Source organism: Dermacentor andersoni, chromosome 10 (assembly GCF_023375885.2).
Source record: "Dermacentor andersoni chromosome 10, qqDerAnde1_hic_scaffold, whole genome shotgun sequence".
NCBI lineage: Eukaryota > Metazoa > Arthropoda > Arachnida > Ixodida > Ixodidae > Dermacentor > Dermacentor andersoni.
In genome coordinates this window covers 83224531-83250189 of record NC_092823.1, presented here as the reverse complement: position 1 = coordinate 83250189, position 25659 = coordinate 83224531, and the positions used below count along the sequence as shown (strand labels likewise).

General features: G+C 48.6%; 1 protein-coding gene across 6 annotated transcripts in view; it reads left to right on the top strand.

Moving 5' to 3' along the window:
* The window catches only part of LOC126544177 (E3 ubiquitin-protein ligase Mdm2-like), a 62480-nt gene that overhangs the window by 20481 nt on the left and 16340 nt on the right, over nucleotides 1-25659 (top strand). For all 6 annotated transcript variants that reach the window (XM_050191416.3, XM_050191414.3, XM_050191415.3 and 3 more), the window contains 3 exons: nucleotides 6195-6382; nucleotides 7223-7495; nucleotides 13102-13206. In XM_050191416.3, the coding sequence (XP_050047373.1) occupies nucleotides 6195-6382; nucleotides 7223-7495; nucleotides 13102-13206 (566 nt within the window). The remainder of the gene's footprint in view (nucleotides 1-6194; nucleotides 6383-7222; nucleotides 7496-13101; nucleotides 13207-25659) is intronic.

The following is a 25659-nucleotide window of genomic DNA, read 5'->3' as shown; positions in this document are numbered from 1 at the left end:
AAGGTTTTGCAGACCTTAGCTTGAAGAACACCTGCTGGAGGAGTTCTTTCTTAACGTGAACTTTCTGTGCTCAGAGCTTGAAGTTTAGCTTCTGTAAGCCAATCAGTGAAAGCATCTGTTCAGGTTGAAAGCTTCCATTAGTAGCTTCTACAGGTGGTAAGGAGAGTGTCTTGCTTTCTCAATTTTTTTTCTGATTTGCAGCATGTGCGAATACAGTACCTCCAAGGTGCTCTCCTGCAATGCATACTTCTGAACACGCAGCTTCAAACGCCCTGCTATTGACTTAGAGGTACCTGAAATTCGTGAAAGACAAATGCATGCCAGTCATCATTCCTTTCTCCAATAGCTGAGGGATTATTCTTTGGGAGTTACAGGTTCTTAATCACTCTTGTGGATGTGTTGTAGCTGTCGTAGTCTCTCGTAGCACAGTTCAGCATTTCTTCTGGTCTTGAGCATATATTATCCACGACCTGATGCACGGCTCAGTACGAGGTGTTGATTCAGCCGGGCTCTGTGCTTGGCAGGTGCGTTTTTAGAATGTTTTCTTAGCAATACTCTAGTCGATTCCACTGTTGGGCAAAAAACATTGGTTCAAAGTAGCTGGAAATCCATAACACCTAAATTTTTTTTTTCGGAATAAGACTGGCGACAGTGCTTGTCTAGGACAGGTGACAGTGCTTGCTTTGTCATCTGCCCTGTTCTGTCGATGTAGATATGATGTGGTCATTGAAGGTAGGCTTTTGTGGCTACGGCTAGCCTTGAATCTGGCCCGTCTTCATTCAGTATTGATTGTTTCTCGGGTTCAGCGCATTGTCTCGCTTTAAGAGCGACAGTTTTGTCTTGGCTCTTGCATAAGCTAATGCCTCGGCTTCACACATAATGATGACTTTTGCCACCGAGCCCTTTGGGAGTCCCACAGGCCATGTGCACGCCGAATGATGAGCAGAGTTGTATGTTTGCGCAAACTTGTTAACGACTTGGTCGCAACGGTAGAAAACCTCCCGAGGCTGAGAGTTGTTGACCGAAATGCAGTCAGCAGCTCAAGATTCTTGCTCGACGCTGCCTTGGCGGCGGTACCTGAAAAAACTCTGAACTCTGAAGTTTGCTTCAGTTCCTTAATGAGAGTCTGGGCAAAAGTTGGTTAGCTGCAATGACTAGCGTCGTCTGCACATCTTGTAAAAAGTTTTGCAGTTGCATAGGCATTTGTTGTGGCCATGCGGGATGTAGTGCAATAGCTTTATGAGTACTGGGCAAGGCTTGCGTAGCAACCCAGCACTGCCGTTGAATGGCAAATTCTCATGGTTGTCCATGAATGGAAGCCTCTAGGGAGTAGTTCTTTTTGCCGATTTTCAGACCAAGTCGTTGAACCTGCCTGAGCTGTGTTCTAACGGCTTTGTTTTGGTGACTGCCTTGTTTTTTTGCTTAATTGCATCTGTCTGTGCCCCGTCAAGGAAACACTCCTTTCCTTTAGCTTCTAAAGCTTTGTCTCTTCCTTCGATTGGCTTGAGGAGTGATTTTCATTTTTTGACGTAACTTTTTTGGTAAGTTGCGTGTGGGAAAGGAGTGTTGCCTCTCAAGCTGTGCACTCGTAGATTTTGTAGGTATTTGGGTGCAGAACGCAGCAGAACTGGACAGGATTTTGGCTGTTATCGAAAATCACATTATCTCGATCGCAATGTAGGTCATGTTACATCTCACTGACAAGATGTGCTTTGAAAGGTGTGTCGAATGTTTCCAGTAAGCTTTGTGACGTAGCACATCAGGCCTACATACCGAATGTTGCATAAATATGAGCACCAGGTATCCATGACTTTTCCCGACTAAATCGCTGGCATCATTCGGGCTTAAAGGGGCCCGAACCACTCTTCATCGAAGTGGAGGAAGGCATTTGAAGTGAAACTAGGCTATTTCAGAAATAGCCGCAAAATGTACTTTTATGTGTTCAGCAGAAGCGGAGTTATTGGCAATCAAACACGGCCTCCGCTGTGCTCCCGTTCCTTCTTCAGTGCTTTGCTCTGCGAAAGCTACGGTGCAGGGGGGCGGGCCCACAATGCTTTGCCTTCTAAATGTCACCATGGCGCGCAGTTCAAATTTCATTTTGGATGTTAACGTAGACGCCATGACTTCCACTTTCGATGCTTACGACGCACTAAACATAAGCCAAACGCGGTTGTCCTCGGCGAGCCACTGTGTGCTTAGCCGGTGGACTTGTGGCGGCACCCCACGGCGGCTGCGGTATCTACGCCATGTAGCCGACAGCAGCTTGATGTCGGCTATCGGCCAATAGCAGCTGTCTAATGGAGTGACAAAATAGTGCATCTAGAAGAGAGCCTTCTGTTGGAAAGAGAGCATTTGAGAGAGAGGTGACTTTGCAATCCTCTTGGAAGCTCCACGTAAAATGAGCAACGACATCACTGGCACTGTGCCCAGACAGCATGCGTGGCAGTAAATTGAGACAATTTATCCTAATCCAATATTTGAAGCCAGTCATTCGAGCATAACTGGTTCCAGACGTCCAAATAGCTGACGTTGCTACTTTCTGCATCATAATGAATTCCGGACAAGTTCGCTTTTAAATGTTAAACTGAGCTGCGGAAAAGAGCAACCGTCGTGCCTTTACAGGCACGACGGTTGCTGTACAGGCACGACGAGCGATGTGGCATTTACGCCTCACAGTCGCACAAGCATAAAGGGAGCATCCTTATGAAGTCGTGATCTCGCTGAAACGCTGTTGGCTTGCATGCTGGCTTCTGCAGTGCGGGGTCTGATTCTGCCGGCTCAAAAGCGCGTATTGTCTTGCTCAAGGTCATGATTAATGCGCTGTTGCCACTTTGATGGTGTCACTGACAACAACCTAAATGAGAGGGAGAAATAGAAAGACTTACGACTCCCAGCTCACCGCTGCTGCACGAGGCTACAACAGTGTAGCCGAGAGAGTGCGTGCAAGCGGTGACAGGCAGAAATGAGGGGGAAAAGTAAGCGGAAATGTGGGCCGGCGCGGTGCCTGGCTCTGCTAGCGAGCTTGGCTCCATGCGCTTTTTGCTATTGCTAGGTGAGATGCGAGTGCTAGCAACGCTTCCTAGTTGCCTTTTCTGCTATTTTAGAAGTTGAGATTTCGGGGTGTCTGGAGTTTGGCACAAAAAAACTTTTTGGGGTAAAGGGTGAAAAACGCACGGGTTGTCACTGTGATGTGAAAAGAAAATGTCAATTTGACCAAAATTTCGAGATGTCAGAGTTTGAATTAATGAGCGTTCACTCTATACTAAACTGCACAAGCCAGGAATTGCCACCTTTCTATAAACATGCAGGCATGAATGAGTGAGCGGTTTGGCTAGAAGAATTGTGTATACAGTTAAACCTAGGTGTAACAATCTTCAACATATCAATATTCTTTACGTAATTAATCATACTCTCAAAATTTGCTGCTCATAAAACATTTTTGCCAATACGATGTACCAGACGATGAAGCCAGAGAATGCATTAAGGAAGTTAATTATATTTAATTGAGGTCTGGGAAATGATGAGGTGAAGAGAAATGAAAGTGGACAAAAAGATAACTTGCCGCAAGTGGGTATTGAACCTCATCTTCCTAATTACCAGGGCTAATCATTATTGTGCAATATGCACCCAAGAAAGTAGGGGGTAGGATGGGCGTTACGGTAGCTTGATTTGTAAAGCACCATGCTGTTGCTTGTATGGTTAGTTTGTATGGTTGTGATTAACAACAACAAAAATCGCACTCCTTGGATATCCTTATTCTTCTTGTTTACATATTTTTGGCCCTGACATGTCCGTGATTTTGGTGCAAAAATATTTAATATTTCATCTCTGCTTCAAAGCTGCAGAGTTGCTCAAACTCTGAAAGAAAGCGCATGCAAGAAACTGTTGGCCACTAAATTACAAATTTTGTCATGACATTGATGCTTAGTCGATGAGCTTCTTTGTAACAGTTAACAGCAGGAATAATTGGCAACGACAGTTGCTGCACCGATACTGTGCTCTTCAGAGGTGAAGCTCTTCCCAGATTTAAACGACGTGTAAAGTTGCATAATATAATAAACTAGGGGTGTGCGAATACCAAATAGGAGATTTCGAATCGAATCGAGTATGAAAAGCTGAATATCGAATATTGGAATACTTTTAGCACAATTTAATGCTTGCAAATTTTGGGCAAGTAAACAGGCTTGTGCCCGTGCTCGGGAGCCTCCTAGCATTGCATAACAAGAATGCAGCAAGCTATTAGCATACTATAGGTAGTTATAGCATAAGTAACTTGGGTACATGGAAACGAAGTTATACAGTTATACGACGGTAAAGAATGTGCGCTGTCTGCTCATTTTCATTGCCACCTGCCAAAGATTCTGAAATCTAGAGGGTCACGGCAAATTTGCACGACAGGACCCCCCCCCCCTTTTTTTTTTCATCCGCCATCCACGCAAATGCATGCAACCAAGTCATGGCACTTTTGCGCACTCCATGTAAATCCAGTGCGAGTCTTGAGACGGCTCGCTCGAAGCTAGAATAAGACACTGATGCCCTCCTACGAACGGTGTCGGGAGCAAGAGGCTGCTGTACAGTGTGTCGCAAGATGGTGGCCCTGAACACCTTCCATACACTCACTTTCGTTCGCGAGGCGATTTGTAGGCTTTCCGAATGTCGTGCAGCTGCGGATACATCTGAGTCAATTCGGCACCCAACCGTAACTTTAGTCACGGATGCCCGATGAAACGGTGCTGATTAGGCCTATGGCCTAGGCAGTGTTCACCGATGTGGTGTTGCCAATGTGGTAACAGGCCGCAAGCCATTGCGGAATGCTTGCCGCTAATATGTTCGAACGGGCGGCTCATCGGCTATGTTCGGTCGCGTGATCACGCGTGCTGGTTAGTTTGACGGCAAGACGGGGAGGGGGGGGTCGAATCCCGGATGCATTTCGATGGGGGCAAAATGTGAAAATACCCGTGTAGTTAGATTTAGGTGCACAGTAAAGAACCCTAGGTGGTCTAAATTTCCGCAGTGCCCCGCAACGGCGTGCCTCATTATCGGATCGTGGCTTTGGCATGTAGATCCCCATACTTAGACCAACGGCTGTTGAAGCGGCGTGAAGTTTGTTGCCGCATATACGCAAAGGAAGGCACACAGGTAACTTCTAAGGTGCTCCCAATTCTAGACGTCTAGCTTTGATACAATATCATATGATGTGATGGTCTAACACTACCTGGCGGCCTTATTTATGCAACGGTTAACTTCAATTCATTGTGCCTGCACTCTTCAATGATGTCATCCTTAGACATGTGCACAAGGCACAGCCGAGACAGAAAATGGCTGACTAAACAGTTTAGAAGTAAAGTATAAAGGCTTCCGAAAGATTAGAGAAAGGCTGATGTCTTTGTGCGCGATGCCAATACCATGCAGACACTGCGTGATGGGCACACCATTGCAGGATGATTAGGCAGCCTGCCATTATTGTGAGCGGTGCTGCTGCCCATACATCAATAATACTCGAGTGAGTGGTTGTAGTAGTGTATACGGCATTAGAGTGCATTCGCAAGCACAATCATGTGAAATTTATTTGCTAGAAGCCAACCTCCAGTTTTGCTGCACGACGCACCCGGGAAGTGAAAAGATTGACACCGCAACAATTGCACAGATGTCGGGACTGTCTGCACCCTTGATGCTTGGCATCCTGTTCTCTAAAACTAACCACTCGAGCTGTTTTCTTTCATTTAATAACTTGTAGATTAATTTTCTCAGGCACAGTCGTTTTTCTAACCGTGACAGGCAAACCCCTGTGGTTGGATGAGAGCGTGACGTGATGGTGAGGCGTGCGTTGGTCGTGCTTTTTTTTTTTTCCCTTCTTTAAAGAACTATAAGGTGTGTGAAAAAAAAAAAAAAAGAACGATGGATGTGTCTGACTGCAAGGGCGACCTCCTTGGTCGTTGCTTTGACATTTCATTTCCGCGACGACCAGCGCACGCCGCTGTTTGTGACTGGGCGGCTGCCGAACCTCCACTGCATGGTTGCGAATGAGTGAGTGACTGGGTGCGACGTTTATTGCCTTCTCACTTTGCATGACCAAAGAAATGCGGTGCTTCTCTTGCGCCATTGAAGGGATTTTTCTCCTCGCTTTCCTGACACATTTTGTCCTCTTCTCTCCCACTTCCTTTCCTCGGCGGGCTCTCGATTGAAACATTTAGGAACGTTAAAGCGGGAACTCCAGTCGGGCGACAACGGCACCAGCGACGCACTGGTCACCAAGCGTGCGCGCCTGGACGCAGATTCGACGAGTGGCGCAAGTGCGTCATGCACGTTGTCCCCCGTTCGTCTGTACATACCACCGTCTCCGTGCTACGACAGCGGGCCAGAGACGGAATACAGCTACCAGGTGAGCTATGCCGTGCAATCACGAAAGCAAATGGCTTTCTTTGGCTCTTTCACCCCGTTTCAGTAATTGGGGGCCGGTGGTCGGCACGATCCATGGATGGCTGTCATAATTTTAATGTTTCGAACATCACTTGCAGTGCTTACATAGACAGGGACCAAAAGAATGACGAAGACAAGTGCTGACTTCCAACTGATTTTTATGTTTCAGTAACACGCACATATACGGGACACCAAGACAAAAGCCCCCCCCCCAAAGCATAAAACCGACATCTGCTTCAATGATAAGTCTAGTGCATTCATTAGGATGCCTAGCTAAAGTAGTGTTTTTTTTCAAAATTTCACAGCCGATAACGAAGGGTGCACGCTCTCGTACTACAGAGTTGCGGGGCGTGTGCGCCACCAACAGTGAATATGCGGGCAGGGGTGCGAATGCAGCGCCAATTGCGACATTGTGAATTGCCGCACGATGTTGGGAAAATATTGAAAAGTGGACAAATGACAAAAATTGCGCCGCACTTCGCCCAGAACACAGGGTTGCAGACTTCCTTGAAAACCTTGAATAGCCTTGAATTGGAAAGAATGAATCAAGGGCCCTTGAAACTTCACTGAAAATGACTGTGCCCCTTGAATTCCTTGAAACAAGGCTTGGGGTGCTTCTCTTTTTGAACATTCAATGTAGCAAATTTTGCATGGGGCTATTCCACACACACTCTCTACAGGGAAACAAATTTAGATATTTTCACTTGAGTGGGCCACCAAACTATTGCAATGCGCTGTGTCCACAGCCGCTGACGATGGGCATGTTCCAATCCCTGCTGCACTGTTGTCACGCTCTGTCCAGGGCCACGAGACGGAGTTCATCAAGGACACGAGCGACGACCTCTGGTTCCTCGAGGAGTCCTCGTCGGACGACAACTCGACCGACGACGAGATCACGCAGCGACGGCTCATGAGGGTCGCGGCCCTGGCGGCCGAGCTGCTGCAGCGCGAGGAGGAAGGCGGCCACATCGACGACGACTGCCCGTACGAGGTGGAGTACGAGATCGAGGAAGAGGAGTCTGACCACCACACTGCCGGAAAGGCAGGCAGCATCTCCTCCGACAGCGACATTGAGGCGAGTGACCCTTCCTCACGCGGCGGTGTGGGTGGTCGCAAGGCAGTTTTCTTCCTTTTGTTTCTCGACGATCTCGGTTGTGCAAACTTTCTTACGACCCCACGTGTCCCTTGTATAGTCGGTCTATGACATCGACCAAAATATTGTATATCATTCGTGTCCGCCGCAGGGGTCCTGTAATTGTGGTATCGCACTGCTGGGCTCTAGGTCGTGCTGCAGTGGCCGCATTTCGATAAGCGTGAAAGGCACGATCGCTTGTGCGCTTAGATTTAGGCGCACATTAAAGAATGCCAATTGGTCAAAATAATCCTGTGTGCCTCGCAATCAGATTGTGGTTCTGGCAAGTGAAAACCCCATATTCTAATTAATAATAAAAAAGAAATAACAGTTAAACCTCTATATAACGGAAGTCGGTAGAATCGGTAATTTGCTTCGTCATATCGAAATTTCGTTGTATTGAAATTTTACATTTTATGCAAATACAGTCGAACCCGGCTATATCGAACTCGCAAAAAAATGCCTATCTCGGCAATGACTCTGCAACGGTCACCGGGACCGAGGTTGTGCAGCAGGCCCGGATCCTCGCGCGTGACCGGCCAGTCTGCTCCATCCACCAGGCTCAGCTTGACCGTGGACCGTCGTCCGTGGACATCCCCGGAACAGTCCAGTCCTTTGGAATAGCAGGGCTGCCTCCTGGCTCTGATTAGGCACGCTTTTCTTTTTTCCGCTCCACGAACCGTCACCGCCTCCTTGTCGCCAGTCTTCCGAGCCCCCGAAGCGCATGCTCTCTCGCCCTCGTGCTTCCTCCTTTTAACGCGAAAGCGTTAAGGAGCTCGTGTCGCAGGAAAGTTGGTGTCGGCGTCAGCGGCGTTGGCCGTGAGCGATAAATCCAAGAAGGCACTTCATAAATAAAAAACATCTTGCAAGATGGGCTGGTGGGAATCGAACCAGGGCATCCGGGGTGTGAGACGGAGACGCTACCACTCAGCCACGAGTTCGTTCCTTCAAAACGGGACAAAATCGCCTCTAGTGAATGCGGTGTTGCCTTAGAAACGTGCCGTAGAAAGTTGTGCTGCGGTGTATATCAGTAATTATGACCATGTAACTTACAGAAGTCGTAGTTTCACGAGTAGCGAAGTACGTTTCCGCTACATTTCTTCTGCGCTCTGCGCGCATGCAGAGCCATCTTCCGGCAAACACAGAAGACCCCCTCCTCGCAATGTACGGCGCTGCCCCGACACGTGGCGCGCCACCCGCCCCATGTTCGCGTCCGCCTTCATGGCGCGTCGGGGCCCGGCTATCTGTGCCGATCGCGACGTTTGGCTGGCGTAGCGCGTTTGATAGGCGGTGCGAACGGGGTGTGATAATGCTATCGCGTTCCACTCTTGAAGGTGAAGCTTAAGCGTCCTCCAATTCATTTCTCGCGTCTCCCTCTTCAGCTTTCTGCCACCTGTTTGCTATTCTCTTTTTCTGGACTGTTGCTGGTTTCTCCCAGGGATTGTTGCAGTCGTCGACACAACATCTCAACACAAGTCCGACGTCGCGCGTATCGTATCAGTCTGAAGCAGTTTCGGATGAACCACTTGTACACGGCCGCCTCGATGTCGCGGCTGTGCGTATGCGTCAGGCGCCACGGGCACCGGGTCATTTCTCCGCTTTAGCCCTGATCTCCCCCTTATTCTCCAAGATCGTGCGGACAGTGCACCTTGGAATCTTGTACGCTGTGACAACATCCGTCTTCTTACCGCGTTCAACTCGATTCACGATTTCGAGCTTCACGGCGAAAGGCAAATTCAGTGCGCTTCATGCTAGCCATCACGGCAACACTTTGGGAGAAGGCCCGCAAGGCGCAAACACCAGGAACGAGGAAAGTAGCAAACCAAGTCGGACTTGCACCACCTTTACGACAAAGCCACAAGAGCCTCTGATTGGTTGTCTGAGCAAACACTGCGGGCGGGCCGGGATCATTTTTTGCAGGGGGGTTCTTGCCGACTCGCTCGATGTGGCGCGGTCACGGTAGGCAGAGCGGGTAGATGCAACCGCACTGCCAGGTTTCCCTGCTGCTGTGAGGGAGAGCCAACTTCTGGAGGCACTTTTTCGCAGCTTGACGTTTGATATATTGGGAGTCGCTGCTATCTTTCTTTCGCTCGATGTAAGCGTAATTATATATATATATATACACAGTCAAACCCGGCTATATCGAACTCGCAAAAAAACGCCTATCAGTTCGATATAGAGCATAATTCGATATAAGCCTGCTAAATAATTGGATGTCATAAAAGCACATACCATTTATAAAATCACTTTATTGACGAAACTAGCTTAGTTTCGCATAAGTTAGTCTTGCATTTTCTTATGCTTGGGCACTTTCGCTGCCTGTGACGCACGCACTTCCCCACGTTGTCTAAGGAGTCCGAGCAGCTGAGGCCGCAACCTTCCGCATTCGCGCAGAAGCACCGGACTAATGCGAGTGCACCAATCACTTCGGAGGATGTGGGCAAAAGACCGTAGTTGCTTTCCTCAGTGTGCCTACTTTCATTTATGCTCGGTACGATGTCGGCGATGTAGTCCGTGGTCGCGACACCATCATCTGCACTCACAAACTCGTCCGCCGTTGATTCGAATGTCCCGGAAATTTTGACAGCTCGCTCCAAACTTCGGCAACACCGGCAACGGCTTCGTCGCATTCATCAGAATTTACAGTCATCATCGAGCACGCGGAAACCGGCACGTATGAAGAACGCCTCGTACACGGCCGTGCGTACGCGTCGAGCGCCATGGGCACCGGGTTGCGAGTCTGGCCACTTTAGCCCTAATCGTGCCGAGAGTGCTCCTCGGAATCTTGCACGCTGCGGGGACATCGCGTTCGACGCGATTTATGATTTCGATCTTCACGACGGAAGGCGAATTCTGCCGCTCCATCACGGCAACACTGCGGGAGAAGGCCCACAAGGCGCAAACACGATAAACCAGAGAAGCAGCCAGACAACTCGCACTTTCGCCATATTGCACGAAGAGCGCACAAGAGCCTCTGATTCGCTGTCTGAGCAAGCGCTGTAGGCTGGCCAGGATCATTTTTTGCTGGGGAGTGTCGATAGATAGTGATCTAAAGAAAGGAAGGACGCTTGATTCTGCAACCCGTGAGGGAGCACGCCGAAGCGTCGTCAGGGGAGAGGGAGTGGGAAGTGAAAGATGATAGAGAAAGAGGGAGGATAATAGACTTCACTATGCGCGACAGGGGGAGTGTCGACGGCTCGCCTGAACAGCCCGAGACAGCGCGGTCGCGGTAGGGAGAGCGGTTGGATGGAGCCGCGCCGCCGGGTTTCCCCGCTACCGCGAGGGAAAGCCAACTTCTGGGGGAACTTTTCCGCCGCTTGACGTTCGATATATCGGGAGTCACTGCAATATTTGTTCGATGTAAGCGTAATTTTTGCTATATATACTCATTGTAACTATACCGTGACCAGAAATTGTTCGATATATAGAATAATTCGATGTAAACGGGTTCGATATAGTCGGGTTCGACTGATATATATATATATATATATATATATATATATATATATATATACTCACAGTAACTGTACTGTGTTCACAAATTGTTCGATATACAGGATAATTTGATGTAAACAGGCTCGATATTGTCGGGTTTGACTGTATTGAGCAGTTTTGGTGGCGGGTGTGAACAGGAGCTGAAGGAAAGCAATTCGACACATCAGGCTAGGTGGGACAGCCACATGCACCAGACAAGCGCTAGAAAGAAAGCTGGTGGTGGGGTGGGATAAATGGAGGTGGGAGCAGCTGTTCTGCTTTTCAACAGGTCTCTTAGAAAAGAATGACCTCAGATACACAACCATTCTTTCAGGTGGTGAAAGCAGCACCTTCATTTGGCAGGAAGCAGATGTATGTGATTTCATCAGAATCCAAAACAAGGATAGTGGGAACCATGCACCGAAGTGCATGGGCAATTTGATTGTAAGGCACAAGGGAGGTGGCTCTGAAACCCTCAGAAAGGGAAGGCTTACTGGTGACCTCATAAGAAAGGCGAGGTTGCATTATGGCTGGGCCTGCAAATCTCACAAGGCCATGCGGATGGCTGTAATGGCGACATGCCATTATGTAACTTCAAACGACAGGTCAAATCACAGCCTGTGCCTGGCAGGCCCGGATTCTCGGTGCCGCCAAAATGCAGCCCTAGCAAAGGAAGAATCCACTCCGAAGGCACCAATGTAATTTACCACCACCTGTGCCCAGACCTCGGCCACTGATTTATGAGCGCCAGTCGTAAAGAAAGCTTCTATAAAGGGGCTAACGGGGTAAAACCCAAAACAGTAACCAAAGCCTTCATATTTATTTGGGCATGTGCGTCTAAGGAATGCCATGCTTCACTGTTACACACACTTGAACCTGCACTTAGCTGAGGCAGTGATGAAGTTCAGCTGTGGCAATTGGAATCTCGTCACATTCAAATATGCACATTCGACTTATTATTTTGTAATAACCTGTGTGGTATTTATTTTTGTAACTTTTCTCAGAATTTAAATTTATGACTGTTCAACATTTGAGGCCAAAATATCTCGGCATATAGGGCAGGTGCAACATTTGTGGTTTTTTTTTTTTTTTTTTTTTTTTTGTTGTTGTGGAAACCTAAGTGCGTAGAGAAACCAATTATGGTAGCAGAATTTTGAGCACGAGCCTTCATAATAATTGTTAAAATTGCAACTGCATGGCAGGTGCCTTTGAAAATGCAAAGTTCATGTTGCTGTAAAATAACTAAAGATGGCCGAGTAACTAAAGATGACTCGAAATCTAACCAAAACAGTCACCGAAGCCCGACGCAGTAGCACTGCTAGGCCTAATGGCTTAAGCAGCGCTGGGCGGCGTGCTCTTGACGAAGGTAACGTCGTGGCCGCCACGGTTGCGGATGCCAAGTTGACAGGGGAAGTTTGCCATTAATGCAGTATGAGTGGTTCATCAACAACCGGGCCATAGATCGTCAGCCGGCAACTACCAGAAGTGCTCCTACCAAGTTTATCTATGCACTTATTGGACAGAAAGAGTTTAGGCTCAGGTGTAGGCAGCTAGCGCCGGACGGAATTTGTACAAAACAGCCTAAATTGCCGCCATCGCCAATTCGTGGTCAAATGCTGTCGGCGGCGACGATGTGCAATGCACACGAGCTGTGCAATGAAAGCAAAATAGCTCCGTGGGGTCAACCATCACGAAATCTCAAGTGAATATTATTTCACTGAAGCGCAATGCCGAGCAAAAAGTCTGTGAGTGAGTGTCTTGTACTTGCTGGCATTTTAGAAAAGAAGGAAGTTTTTTTTATTTCTCGAAGCTGGTTTTTCTCTGCCATTCTTGCAGCTCCGTCTGGGTGAAAAAAATCAATTGGCCACTGTATAGAAGGGTTGATGCATACAGAATAATGCAGTGATGAACATTCCTGGCATTTTGAGTGTGCTATAAAGGTACTTCATTCCTGGTTTACCTCTTTTTCAGACAGTCTTGCAGAGTGAATAATTGATTGGCAACTGAAGAATGCTAATAGTCTACGAAATGGTTTAGAATTGTGTGAAAGGATTGTTGCATTTCCTTTCGTGCAGGACGTGGCCCAGGCGGAGATCCTGATTTGTGTAAATGACGATGACGCGCAGTTCTGGGCCGACTCGTCTGACAGCTACTCTTCCGACTCAGAGATTGGCGATGCGGTGAGTCGAGGAAGCAGTTTTTTTATGCGACGACAAGTGCGATGAAAAGCTTATCTTCAGAGGTGTTTACACCTGGAGCAGTTACTTCCAACAGCGTGTGGAAATTTTATACGCACAATTCTTTTTTATCTGAGCCACTTTTAAAAAAGTAGGAAGTGCCGATGTTAGCAACACTAAGAAGTGAGAGCGATGACGATAACCCGATTCGCAAATTGGCAAAGTGGAACCATGGGCAGCTTTCACAGGAGCGAGTGCAACTTTTGTTAACCATCCACATTTTGACCTTTTCAGCCACATTTGAAAATGAAAATCTGCCCCTTTAGGTATCTAGTCGTAAAGTATGTTGACGCACGATAGTGGGGTCATTGAGAGCAACTTAGCCCTGGAGGCATGAATGGCAATCATTTTGACTCTTTCTGTAAATAATCTAGCAGGATGCATCATTAGCTGGTTAGTGAGTACTCTTCGGTTTGCAGAGAACCGACGTCACGACCCTGGTGTATCGTAACATGTTGCATACGCAGTCCGAAGACTTGCGTCAGGGGCGACGTTGAGAGCGGTTTAGCTCCAAAGTGAGAATGGCTGGCGCTTCGTGCCACGCCAGAGTCAGACCCATGCGCAAGACATCAGTAGTGTGTCGATAGGTGTGCTTTGGAGGGGATGGCCTTCGTCGCAGTGCATGACATCTTAATGAAGATATGAAAACAGGGTGGCTCATAGGTTCTTTTTTCCTTTTGTCTGTGTTCTGAGACACCAGGGCAGTTTGACGGGTCACAGAAATGGAATGGTTTATGTGTTCATTTGTTTGTTGTTTGTTTTCTTTTTATCTCTTTCGGCGGTTGGAAGTATAGAGAGAGAGAGAGAGAGAAATTTTCATCTGTATGTGACATCTCAGTTGACCCACGCATGACGGTGGAACGTTGGTGATTTTGCCGTGAGGGTTCAGGAGGGGCAACCAAGGTGTTAAAATTTGACTCCCGACTACTCACGAGGGTTCCTGACACAGCAGTGGTCAGGGTGTCTACCAACCGGGAAAACCGGGAAATCCGGGAATCCTCAGGGAACTTGAATAGTCTGGAAATACTCAGGGAAAACTCAGGGAATTTGTGCTTCTATCAGGGAAAATTAGCTGTAACCTAATTGAAAGGGAACGAAAGTCGCGTTAATGCTGGTTCCAGTAACAGGAATCGCAACGAATCGTCATTGACGCTGTGTCACCGGCACGAGGTATTGCCAGAGTAGTTAACGACCGATTTTCCGGACGCCCGATTTTTCAGACATGCCCGATAATCCGCACGGCTTTGCGGCACCACCACGTACTCCATATAGTCAATGTATATTGCCCTGACTGCATTTCTGAAATCGAATTAATCAAAGCCGCCACCGCTGCCATTTTTATTATCTCGTCGCCTTGAACCGGCACTTTCGCACGCAGATCCGCTGGCAGCCGTAGTCACCACCGCGGCAACGTTAGGCCTAGCTGCTTCTACGTTCGCTGTTAAGCTTCTTGTCATTCGGTGCCGTGTTTTTCATTGAAAGAATTCGCCGCTATCAGCAATGGCACCCACTCCGCCTTTGTAATCCTCGCGATTGGCTTCGAAGCTCGCAGAGCACAGCGCGTTGCGTTATGCCAGTCTCCGAAAGTTAGCTTCGCCTCTGTACGCGAGTGTTATGCGGTGAAGCATAACAAGCGTCGGAAGGGGCAATTGTCACGGGACACAGTATGTATTCCTTAATTATACACGCGTGCACCCCCGTGTCCTGTCACAGTACGAGCACCGATATGCTTAATAAGTGTACTGGCAGGCCTTAAGAGCTTTTTCGGACTGCCCGATTTTTCGGATGTTATTGCGACCCTAGGGAGCCCGAAAAATCGGACGTTGACTGTACAACTGACCAAGAGGATTTTTCAAATGATCCATGGGTTCAACGCGTGGCAAAAGGAGGATGAGAACAGAAAGGACCGACGCACCGAGGAATTAACGGGAAAGCAAGCGTGCCGCCGCCTCTTTGAAGGAGCTTGAGCTCAAAAAACAAAGTGTTGGCTGACGCCGAGATGCAGGTGTCCCACATCCAAACAAAAATAAACTCTTTAAAGCAGTGAAACGCAACACTGAGATGTTGTGTAGGGGCTGAGAGTATGTCAGGACAGTTGAGGTTGACTTCCCAGCTGCTCGGAGAGAATTTTAGTTGTGACAAAGTTCAGGCCTCATACCGATGACCTTGCTATCAGTTGATGGAAATAGCTCATATTAAAAAATAATTTACTTGTGTATGCATCTCCTTTTCATTCGTATTTGAAAATGTTTGACTTGATTTGGAATGGATTTTGCCATTTTTTTTGCTGTGCATTTTACTAACACCTTCCTTCTGTTTTCTTTTTAAATAAGATAGATATTACTCCTTACTATTCAAACTGGATTAAGTCATTTTTTTTTTCAACATGCTTACTAGAGAGTGCCAGCATCGGGCAGCATGGTGCCAGCCTGTCTTGATGTAAAACAAAGTTCTGGCTCATTCAGGGAATTTTGCAAAGGTGCTCAAGGAAAACATGGAAAACTCGGGGAATATGGAAATGTCAACTTGGTAGACACCCTGGTGGTGCTCTCCGCTTTCGCTCTGCCGAGTTGAATGTGGCACTCCCGATGTAAACGAAGTTTCTGTCCGTACAAATGGGGTTACATCGGTTGTAGATAGCTTGCTATGTATATACTCCGTACATAAAGTCTAGTCTACCAAGTGCGAACATCTATAGCATATCACGTCTGATGGAAGAGGAGCAGCACATTGGTGCCAGCTGATGAAGTTTCTTTACCAAGTATAGCTGGGCCACTATCTCGTACGCATTCGAAAAGCCAAAGTTCGGTTTCACCTCACGCAATTGTCCAGGCCACACCGATATCGCGGCCTAGGCCAATCGAGGCCAATCGCGTGAGGCGAAACTGAACGTCGGCTTTTCGAACACGTACAAGATAGCGGCACTGGTCACACCAGCCTGAACATTCAATGCTACAATGGGGGAGGAAACTTCAGCGCATTGCTGTACCGACGCGTCTTTAATTTCTATCTTTCTTTTTTTCCACCGAGTACACACCTACGTCATGGTTTGTTGCATGGCAATGCAGCATTAGAAAAATAACTTGAATTTGACATGACAATAAGCACAATGACAATTCAGCACTTGGATATCACAGTTGCGCCATATAAGGGCTTCACTGCCCCCACAAACTGCACCGCATTTCTCCCCTCTGCAGAGCTAACCCATTTGCCGTCACCCGCCACCCATGTGTGGGCCTTGCGCATTGCAAGTTTTTTTTACCTAAAGCAATAGTCTGCTACATGCTCATTTGTCTTTGCGCCACGAGTACCTAGTCTAACATTTGGTGGGGAAATTATGAAACATACATTTGTTCACATCTGGAAATCATTCAGATCTTACTCTGTGCAGTTTTGAAAATCACAGCCGTCTTAATGCGTGAAAAAGTTCTGAGCACTCTGGCATGGGTTGTCGTCGTCCTCTAGTGAACCCGACCAAGTCACGTCTGCCGTCAGATCTGCTTTCGTCTCCAAAAAGAAGGCTTAAAGAAAAAGGCTATTGTGAAAGCTTGTCATCACTGGCGCTGTCAATGAGAGAGGGCGCACTGGCCACTCGACGCCACCATATCTCCTGCTGCCTGAGAGGATCAAGAAAACCAAAAACATGCAAAAGTGCATTCAAGCAACACACGTAGCTGTTGCCATCTAGCAGTAACATATCTAACCGTGCTCAGATAACTCCGCAAGGGCTGCTTTATTAATAGCTTCGAAAAGTTCAAAATATGGCTGCCCAGCGATTCACCGGCTTCGACAGCGAATGGGTTAGAGGCATCTATGCTTATGTCCGAAGTCGTGAGCTAAAAAGTGTGATGGCATCTTTGAGTTCCAGGAGCCTCGACAGCACGAGGTTTCATCTTGTGTCAACGTCCTGCCCAACTTGGAGCACGTCCTTGTTGAGCTGCCCGTGCAGATTGGCCAGTCTTTTCTGTGCACTAGAGTCCTGCAATCGCCTTTGCCTTCTTGAAGAGTTTGTTGATCACCAGGGTACACGTGACATCGCATCTCTGATCATCACCTTGCAGTGTGTGCCTCAAACAGGCTCATTGGAGCCATGGCAGTTTCCTGGCAGCTGCTCGAATATTATGACCATTGTTCGTCACGATGCAATTCACAGTCAGTTGGTAGCTCCCAGTCGGCATACAGTCGCCGGCTGTTTATTCGGACCTCACGGGGACTGCGGAAATGTCTGAATAAACAGGTGTCCGAAAAAGCAGATTAGGAAAAAAAAAAAAAATGAAATCCTTTATTTCCACGCACTTATTCGGGCTCGGCAGTAGGCTTGAAGAAATCGTGAGTGCGCCATTGCACGCTATTCGGTTTACGTGCAATCAGATAAGCCTGAATCTCAGAGAGGGTCGTACGGTCACTATAGGCGGCTGAAAGCACAGTCACTGCTTATGCACGCTCCGCATGCGACGGCAGCGTAGCACATGGTGCGTCATCTTCCGACTCTGAGTTATCGTCCGGCGGCGCAGCAGAAACCTGACGAATGATCTTGCCGTCGTTGAGTTTTGCGCATGTCAGTACAGCAGTGTCAGCACCTGTGAAACTGTCAAATGAGACGGTGTCCGGAATCGCAATGCAACCACTGCGCAGGTCTCGGCAGAACATTTTCCGCGTCAGTAGGGAGCGCATCGGAAGGCGACAAATCTTAGGCCTCCCGGCACCCGCTTGACGTCATTCCCCAGTGCAGTCTGCGCAGGCACTGTCGGCGCTATTAGACACTTGACGCGATGTTTCCGTATGCCGCGTTGGATCACCGAAACCTCGACGCAGCACACAAAGCAAACACCACCATGCCGACACCAGTCGCACAAACGAAAAACCTGGCCTGCTCGCAGCGTCATGTGCGAAAGAAACAAATCAGCTGCTGGATTGTCTTGACATGGCTTACTAAGCTGAAACCGGAACTGCTGTACGGCCACTCTATCGAACCAGGCAGAAACGATGATGATGAGCGGGGATTTCCAGTAGCGCCACTTCGTGGGGCGGCAAGGAGGCTACGTTCAAAAGAAAAATGGCGTTCAGCAAGTCGAACTACGCGCCGATCAGAGTCGGTGCATGATGCCCTCGATCGACGAGAGGTTGCAAGGTGTCCGAACTTTCGGCACTTGTTATACATTATGGTCTATGGGGAGAATGGCGGTGCTGCGAAGCTGACCGAATAATCGGGCATGTCCGAATTTTTGGAGTCCGGAAAATCGGTCGGCGACTGTATAGCTGCTCCAATGAAGGAACAATGTTCATGGCCATGTTACTCTACGGTGAATGTCTTATGTTCAGATTGAACTTTTTCATCTCGAATTTCTTGCTTAAGAAAATAAACAAGAAGAAAGGGGATTAACCAAGGGGCCCGATTTTCATTAGTCATATCGTAAGAAGCCAACAAACACTGACACCAAGGACAACACAGGGAAAATTACTTGCACTTAATAAATGAAATAAAGAAACAATAAATTAATCATATCAAAAATCAAAACTAAATCAAGTGCATCATTTTGAGAACAGTTTATTTCTCATCGCTTCAATTCACACCAAAAATAAGATGGACTGCTATTCGCAGTGTCCAGACCGCGAAACACGTGATGCAGTCAAGCTGTCTTGCATGCTCTGCAGTGGCTACCAGATGCAGGCTCAGGGTTGAACTTGCCCGGCATCGCAAGTCTCGTTCGTGCTGCAGGTTTTGACAGTGGTCGTCGCTTTTTCCGAAAGGTAGAATTCCACAGTTTTGTGGGAAAAACGAAACAGTAGCTGATGCTTGTGTCTCCGGCGGCAGCGTCGTGCATGGGTCGGGCGGTCGGTACGGCAAAGTGCTGGCCGGCCAGCTCCCCGCCGTGGTGGCCGTGGATCGTGCCGTTGCAGAGGTGTTCACATGTTCTAGTGTGGGTGAACTGCCATATCTCGGCAACCATTATCCAGAGAACAGCAGGCAGCAATGTGCTGTGTCACTTGGTTGTACGATTACTGTGTAAACCCATTTATTTATTATTTATTTCAGTTTCGATGCTTTCATAATTTTTGCTGTTGCCTTCGGCTTGGGCAGTGGTGTATGCAGAGTTCCACCATTTCATCCGGTTCTGGCCTGCAGTGGGTCTACGGAACCGCCCAGCCAGAGAAAAACCGAAATGCAGCAGTAGTGTGCTGTGCAATAGGCGGAGCAACACTAAAAAAAAACAATGTCTGGCTCTGTGCTCTACTAGCGTGCAGTAGCCAGAAAGAAAATCGAAGAAGCCCAGTGCACCTTACTGCTTGGTGGATGGCTGCACACACACTGCCTGCCTCCAGAATGTCCTGGAGGCAGGGAGTGTCCGGCTATGGCACTAATTTTATCTGCAGTGGCCATTCCCCACGTCAGGGTACCTCTGGAGGACCTTGCTGGCGACCCCATGGAGTGCCGTGCTGTCACCATCCGGCTGAGCTCCTGCGACACCATGGTAGCCAGCACATACATCCGGCCTGCTCGTACCTGGAATGCACCTAGCCTGCTGCCACCATTTCCCCAGCTGGGCCAGGAGTCCCTGGTGCACAGAAACTTCAGTGGCTATTGCTCCTCTGGGGTTAGCGGAAACTGCTGCAGCCATGGATGGGCCATTGCGTACGTCACTCTACGAGCAGGGCTTCGGCTGCTGAAGACGGGGCAGCCAGCCTTAGTGCAGCGAAGTGTCAGCAGTGCCATGGACTTCAACCTCACGGCTGAACACAGTGCCTGTGCCTGGGCCACTGTTCCGGACAGCTGGGGCTCGGACGACTACCCAATTCTTCAGTGTCCAGCCAAACTGCCGGGTCATGGCTCTGTTGTGCAACAATGTTCATTGGGACGTGTTCAGGAAGCATTGTGCTGCAGCTCCAGCCGAAGTACATCAACGCTGTCACAGCCACTGTCAAGTCCTGTGTACAAGCTGGCTCTCTAGTACCTGACCTCGGGCAACTTCTTGTGTGCAACCAGGAGACAAGCTGAGCGACAGCCAATCGCACCAAAACAAGAGATTGACGCAATGTGCCGGCGGCACTGTAACTTTCGCCAAAGGCGCAGCTGATGAGGCATCTGCCCTTCCATCTCAAGCTCCTGTTGCAGTTCCCCTGCCTGGCACCTCCTCTGGTCGCTCCTGCAGGGGCATAAAGTACAGCAGCCCATCTTAGCTGTGGCAATCAGGATGCATATTTTCGAGTTGGGCCTGGCAAATCCTTTGATGCTTATTGCGGCATGGTGGCTCCCTCTGGCCCTGGTAACCATGACCACAGGGACAACTCCATCCTTCTCCGGCCTACTCCCAGACTGGACCATGGCACAGACAGCAGCCCTCTGCAGTGAACCTTCCGAGCTGCACATACTCACAGCTGCTCTGGGTTGCACGAGGCATTGCGACACCTCGGTAGCTGAAGGCATGACTTCGTGATGCTTCTCAAGCTGGCAGACGTTGAAAAGACACTGCTCTTGGAGTGCTTGAATGATGTCTGGAGCTGTGGCTGGCTGCCCGAGGCTTAGCTCACGGCCATCATTGTACCTGTCCTGAAGGCGAGGAAGTCCACAACGACACCCTGATCCTACAGGCCTGTATCACGACCTCAACTGCCTGCAAGTTGATGAAGGCCATGGCGCTGGGGTATCATGAGTGGGTTGCCGGATGCCTGGCTTCTTCCCTGAGCGGCAGACGGGTTTCTGGTGGCACTGTTCCATCTCAGATGTCATCTCTACATTGGAGGAGTGAGGGGATGACCACAACGATTTATCTTGTCATTTCTGACAGTCCTTTCCTTCCGAGTTTGGGTGGTACGCACACCGAGTATCCGAGGTCTGTCACAGCTGGTGCACCCCAAGGATCTTTGTTGAGCCACTTGTTTTTCAACATGGCTGTCTCACACCTCCCGTCTGTCATCCCTGCTGATCACCGGTTCCCCGTCCACTGCTTGATTTATGCGGATGACATTGCACTCTGGACGAGTAGACTGAAAAGAAACCTCTGTCTCGTCTGCACCAGCCTTCAGCAGTCCGAGGATGCCTTGGTGTTTTCCTTCACATCAATGGAACTCTCCATCTTTCGTACCAAGTCTAAAGCCTTGCTAATACATCTGAATGCAGCAACTCGCCGCAGGGCCCTCCAGCTTGCCTTCAATGGGTCCAGGCTATCGTGGAAAATTGTGGTCGCCTACCTAGGTTGCCGATCGACCGCCTACTCACACGGGTTCTGGCATTCACATCCCTCGCTGCCCAAGCCAAGAAAGTCCAGCAGGAGGCAGGCTGAATCCTACTGCCGGGCCGTGGCTGCACATCGAGATGACCTCTCCACCTACATCGAGCTGTGGCGACTTCCCAGCTACTGTACACATTGTCAGTTGGGTCCCTGGCCCCACCACAGTTGCAGCGTTCGAAACCTTGGGGACGCAGTCTGGATGTGTCTTGGCCTTCCTCAGTCCTCCAGGGTTGCCGCAACGTTTGCTGAGGCGGAAGCACGGCTCCTATGATAGCTTTTCCTGCCGCACGGCCTCACACATATTGACTGGCTGGCCCGTGCCCTTCATAGGTCTGCCTGCCTGTCCTGCCTCCAGAGCCTGCCGGCCTCGCGCATGGCGAACCTGTGCCACGTGCACGAGGAGGTCATCGGCTGCCATCCCGGCTGTCCCATGTGCCCCACTGCACGAGAGACCACTCAGCGTGACAACTCGGGGGAGCCTACCTGTTGCCTCTCCCGCTGACCTGCTTTTCTCCCAAAAGTCACCACATCCTAGTCTGCACAGCACTCCTAGAGCTCCTGGAAGCAACCGGGCTGGCGTGGTTTCACTAGTGTCCTGCCTTGCTATGTACTGCCCGCGGGACGGTGCTGCCAACGGTCAATCCTTTTGTTCTCTCCTTCTCCTCTTCCCTTATAGACACTGAAGCGTGCTCCCTACAGGGAAGCAGAGATAGCACCTCTTTCCTCTATGCAACCTCTCACTGACTCTCTTGGAGTACACTTTATAAATCAACTACAGTCAAACCCACTTATAAGAACATTCAAGTGCCACAACAATTCTATTGTTATAACCGATAATTCTTACAACTGGGTGGCATAAAAGAATGCATAATGGGGATCCGGTGCAGCTGTTTCAAAAAATATTATAATGGTTATCCTCCCTACCACTTTCCTCCATATGGCTTCTGATTGCGTTGACTCATTTAACTTTTTAACTCTGCTTCCTGCGCACTCCAATCGCATGTTGTTAATAAGCTGTTGCTATCGGCATTCAAGAATGGCACTGTTATATCAACTGCAAAGAGGGGTCACGGGTGGCAAGCGACAAAGAGCCCCACCGAGGCATCACCTTCGTGATCCCAAATGGCGACTTTTAAAAAAACAAGGGAAGGTTGCCGCGGCGGCATCTCAGCCTGAGAAATCCAGAAGAAACACTGGCCGATCGCCACCAGCATTCGCCATGTACTTCCTACTGGCTTGCACGTCAGCCTTGCTTCCTTTACGCAAAGCTGGCCAACATCCTTTTCCAAGGCATCCGGGTGCTTCACATAGGGAAGCGGAAGGTCCCTCGCAAGAACGAGCCCATGAGGTACTATGTCATCTACAGGATCTCCCATGGGGACAGTGTTGGGGCAACCTGCCCTACCGTGTCGGTGCTGCCATCGTGGCCTTCACTGTCGCTATCAGGTGCAAGCACATTCGCAACGAACGGCTTGTCGGTTAGAAGCATTTCGTTTCCAAATCTGTAGCAGCGCGCTTTCTTTTCACCGCCAACGTTGTGTATGTTTCGTTTTGCCGCCGAGTGAAATGAGGCTGAGAAAACACGTATCCAAGAATGGCTTCAATGCAACGAATAAAGACACGCACAAGCAACTTAATTCATTTGCCGAATTGCGCAGAATGAGGCTCCAGTGAGCAATCTGGGAGCAGCGCCGGTTGTGCACTTGGCGCGGTCCATTCGTGTTCGGAGGGTTGGAAGGGCGACGGCAGAGATGCGCGCAAGGTTTGCGTGGCATCTCTCGCGGAGAGAAGCAGCGCACGGCGGCAGTTGGGGTGGCGGACGATAATGCAGTGGCTCGCATTTCACATTTTCGTTTTTCTTCACAAGGATTTCACATTTCATTACCTTTCGGCATTGACACCCAGCACCCAGATTTCATCGTTATAATGGATAATGCAGCATAGTGACGTTGTAGTAAGCAGGTTATTTCTCCATAGAAAACATACAAAAGTTGATGGTGCAGCAGCTTTTCTATTGTTATATACTGATACATTGTTAAAACCATTTCGTTATGAGTGGTTTTGACTGTAGTAATAATAAATGTAGCTTGACACAAACGTAAAGCTGCTTCTTTTTGCATGCGTGTTACAAGCTTTGGTACACTTAAGGGCAGTAGTGACGTTCCGCGTTCCATGCAGGAGGAGTATTCGAGGAGGAGGAGGGAATGGTGCTACCTTGAAACTTGTCTAGGGACCTTATCCTGAACACCGCGCTTCGAGGAATCCGATTACCCGGTTTGCAAGACGATGTTTCTGTTGCCCAAACTTTTCCTACGGAAGAATGCGAGCAAATGAAGATTTTTGCCTCACCTAACATTTTTCTAGTTTGTTGCTAGGTTTACTAGCCATAGAGGCCCCATGTACATGCTTGAAATGGCCATAAACTTTGTTATCATAGCAGGAACATATCCTAACAAGCCGAGATCTGGAAAAAAGGCATTGCAGAGGCAATTGATCGCGGTTTACAGCATGGCAAAACGTCTGTTCGAAAGTCCCCATATTGAGTTAGACCTTGTAGTGATACCGTGTCCACTTCCCACACTGAAAGGGTGGATTCGGTTCCCGATGCTGATGTACTTTTTTTTACTCTTAATATATATATTTTTTTTTCGTTTCCAGAGTAGAGAAAACGGTATAAATAGTTCGTTTCGTCACATTCACAAGTTTGCGGCAGCGCTTTCTTTTTCCCCGATGGCTATAAACAAATCTTGCTAGTGCAACATAGAGATCATCGTAAATGTACATGTTATTAGATATTTACATGCTATCAGCTGATGCCAGAAACAGCTACCTTGTAGTCTCTACATTGCATATACGCTTGCCGCAATGCAGAGAATACCCACGGCGGCATTCGTCTCTTTCTTGCTTCGTGTAGTGCAAGGCAGTGGTGAACATTGTGCATAATGCCACCATGTCATCATCCACCGTGAGCAGCCCCTCTTCAGATATCGCTCCATGTAACTCAAGATTAGAGAGAAGAGCTGCGTAGGAAAGAGACGCGGCACCGCACTTGGTTCAAATCAACAGGAAGTAGACAACACTTGTGTCACCACTTGAAGGAGATAATACATACTGTATAGACTCGTGTAAGGACCACACTTCTTTTTTTTAAAAGAATTTTGACGATGTGCGGTTCTTACACAGGGCCGAAGCGTTAAATGGTCCCAGCGCAGCTGTGCACACCCCGGATCCGTTGCATCAGAGCTCAATGCACAGCTCTCGCCATCTAGTAGCGGCACGTGGAACTATGCAGCGCGCAAAAATTTGCCGATGCCTACATGCAGCATTGGGACACCGAACGCGACTGCTTCTTTGTTGGAAATTTCTCTGTTGGAAATTTTTTTCGGAAATTTCGGGCTCCCAGGTTGGGAGTGTGGCCCTTACATGAGTCCATGCGGTGGCAATGGTCGCATGGTGTAAAAGTAGAGGGGAAACACTGCAGCTTGAAGGGAGGGTAGTATTTAACCATTTGTACCTCTATTATAAGGCACTGACACGAACCTTGTGAGAAAGCATCCCTTGAGAGAGACCCTCTGTGTCTGAGCATACAACAAAAACTGTTTCAGGGACCCTTTAAGTATGCAAAACACAGAAAACAACATCGAAATGCAGCTCATTTTCTATGGAGAAGCATGGAAAGCGTGCCTTCTGCTTGCTTTTGATTGACAAATCATCTCTGGTGCGTGTGTCTTTGCAGTAGGAGACTTTATCTAGCAGCTGTGAAACATCTGCTGACCCACCTAAAGATCGTATCTTACACAATGACTGTTCACTGAGAACAGTTGGCAATGTATTTCCGAATTCCGCGCATTACGAAGCTGTTTGCCAGAACGTGCAGTGTGACACCAGTGTCAGTAGGGACTTGCGATACACACAGGAGTGTTTGATGTAATAGTTCTGCGGAAACCCTCAAGGTGGAGAGAAGTAATTAATTAAGGGAAAATGAGACATCCACCTAAACATAGCGCTTAGCTACGTTTGGGTGGATGTCTCATTTTCCCTTTGTTAAATACAGGAGTGTGCATCAGTGTCATGGAGAGTATAGAAGTACGAAGCTCAGATTAGCAAAGTGTTTAAAGAGGCTCGCAGTGAGTATTGTGAAGTGTTTGCTAAGGCGTGAGTAGGT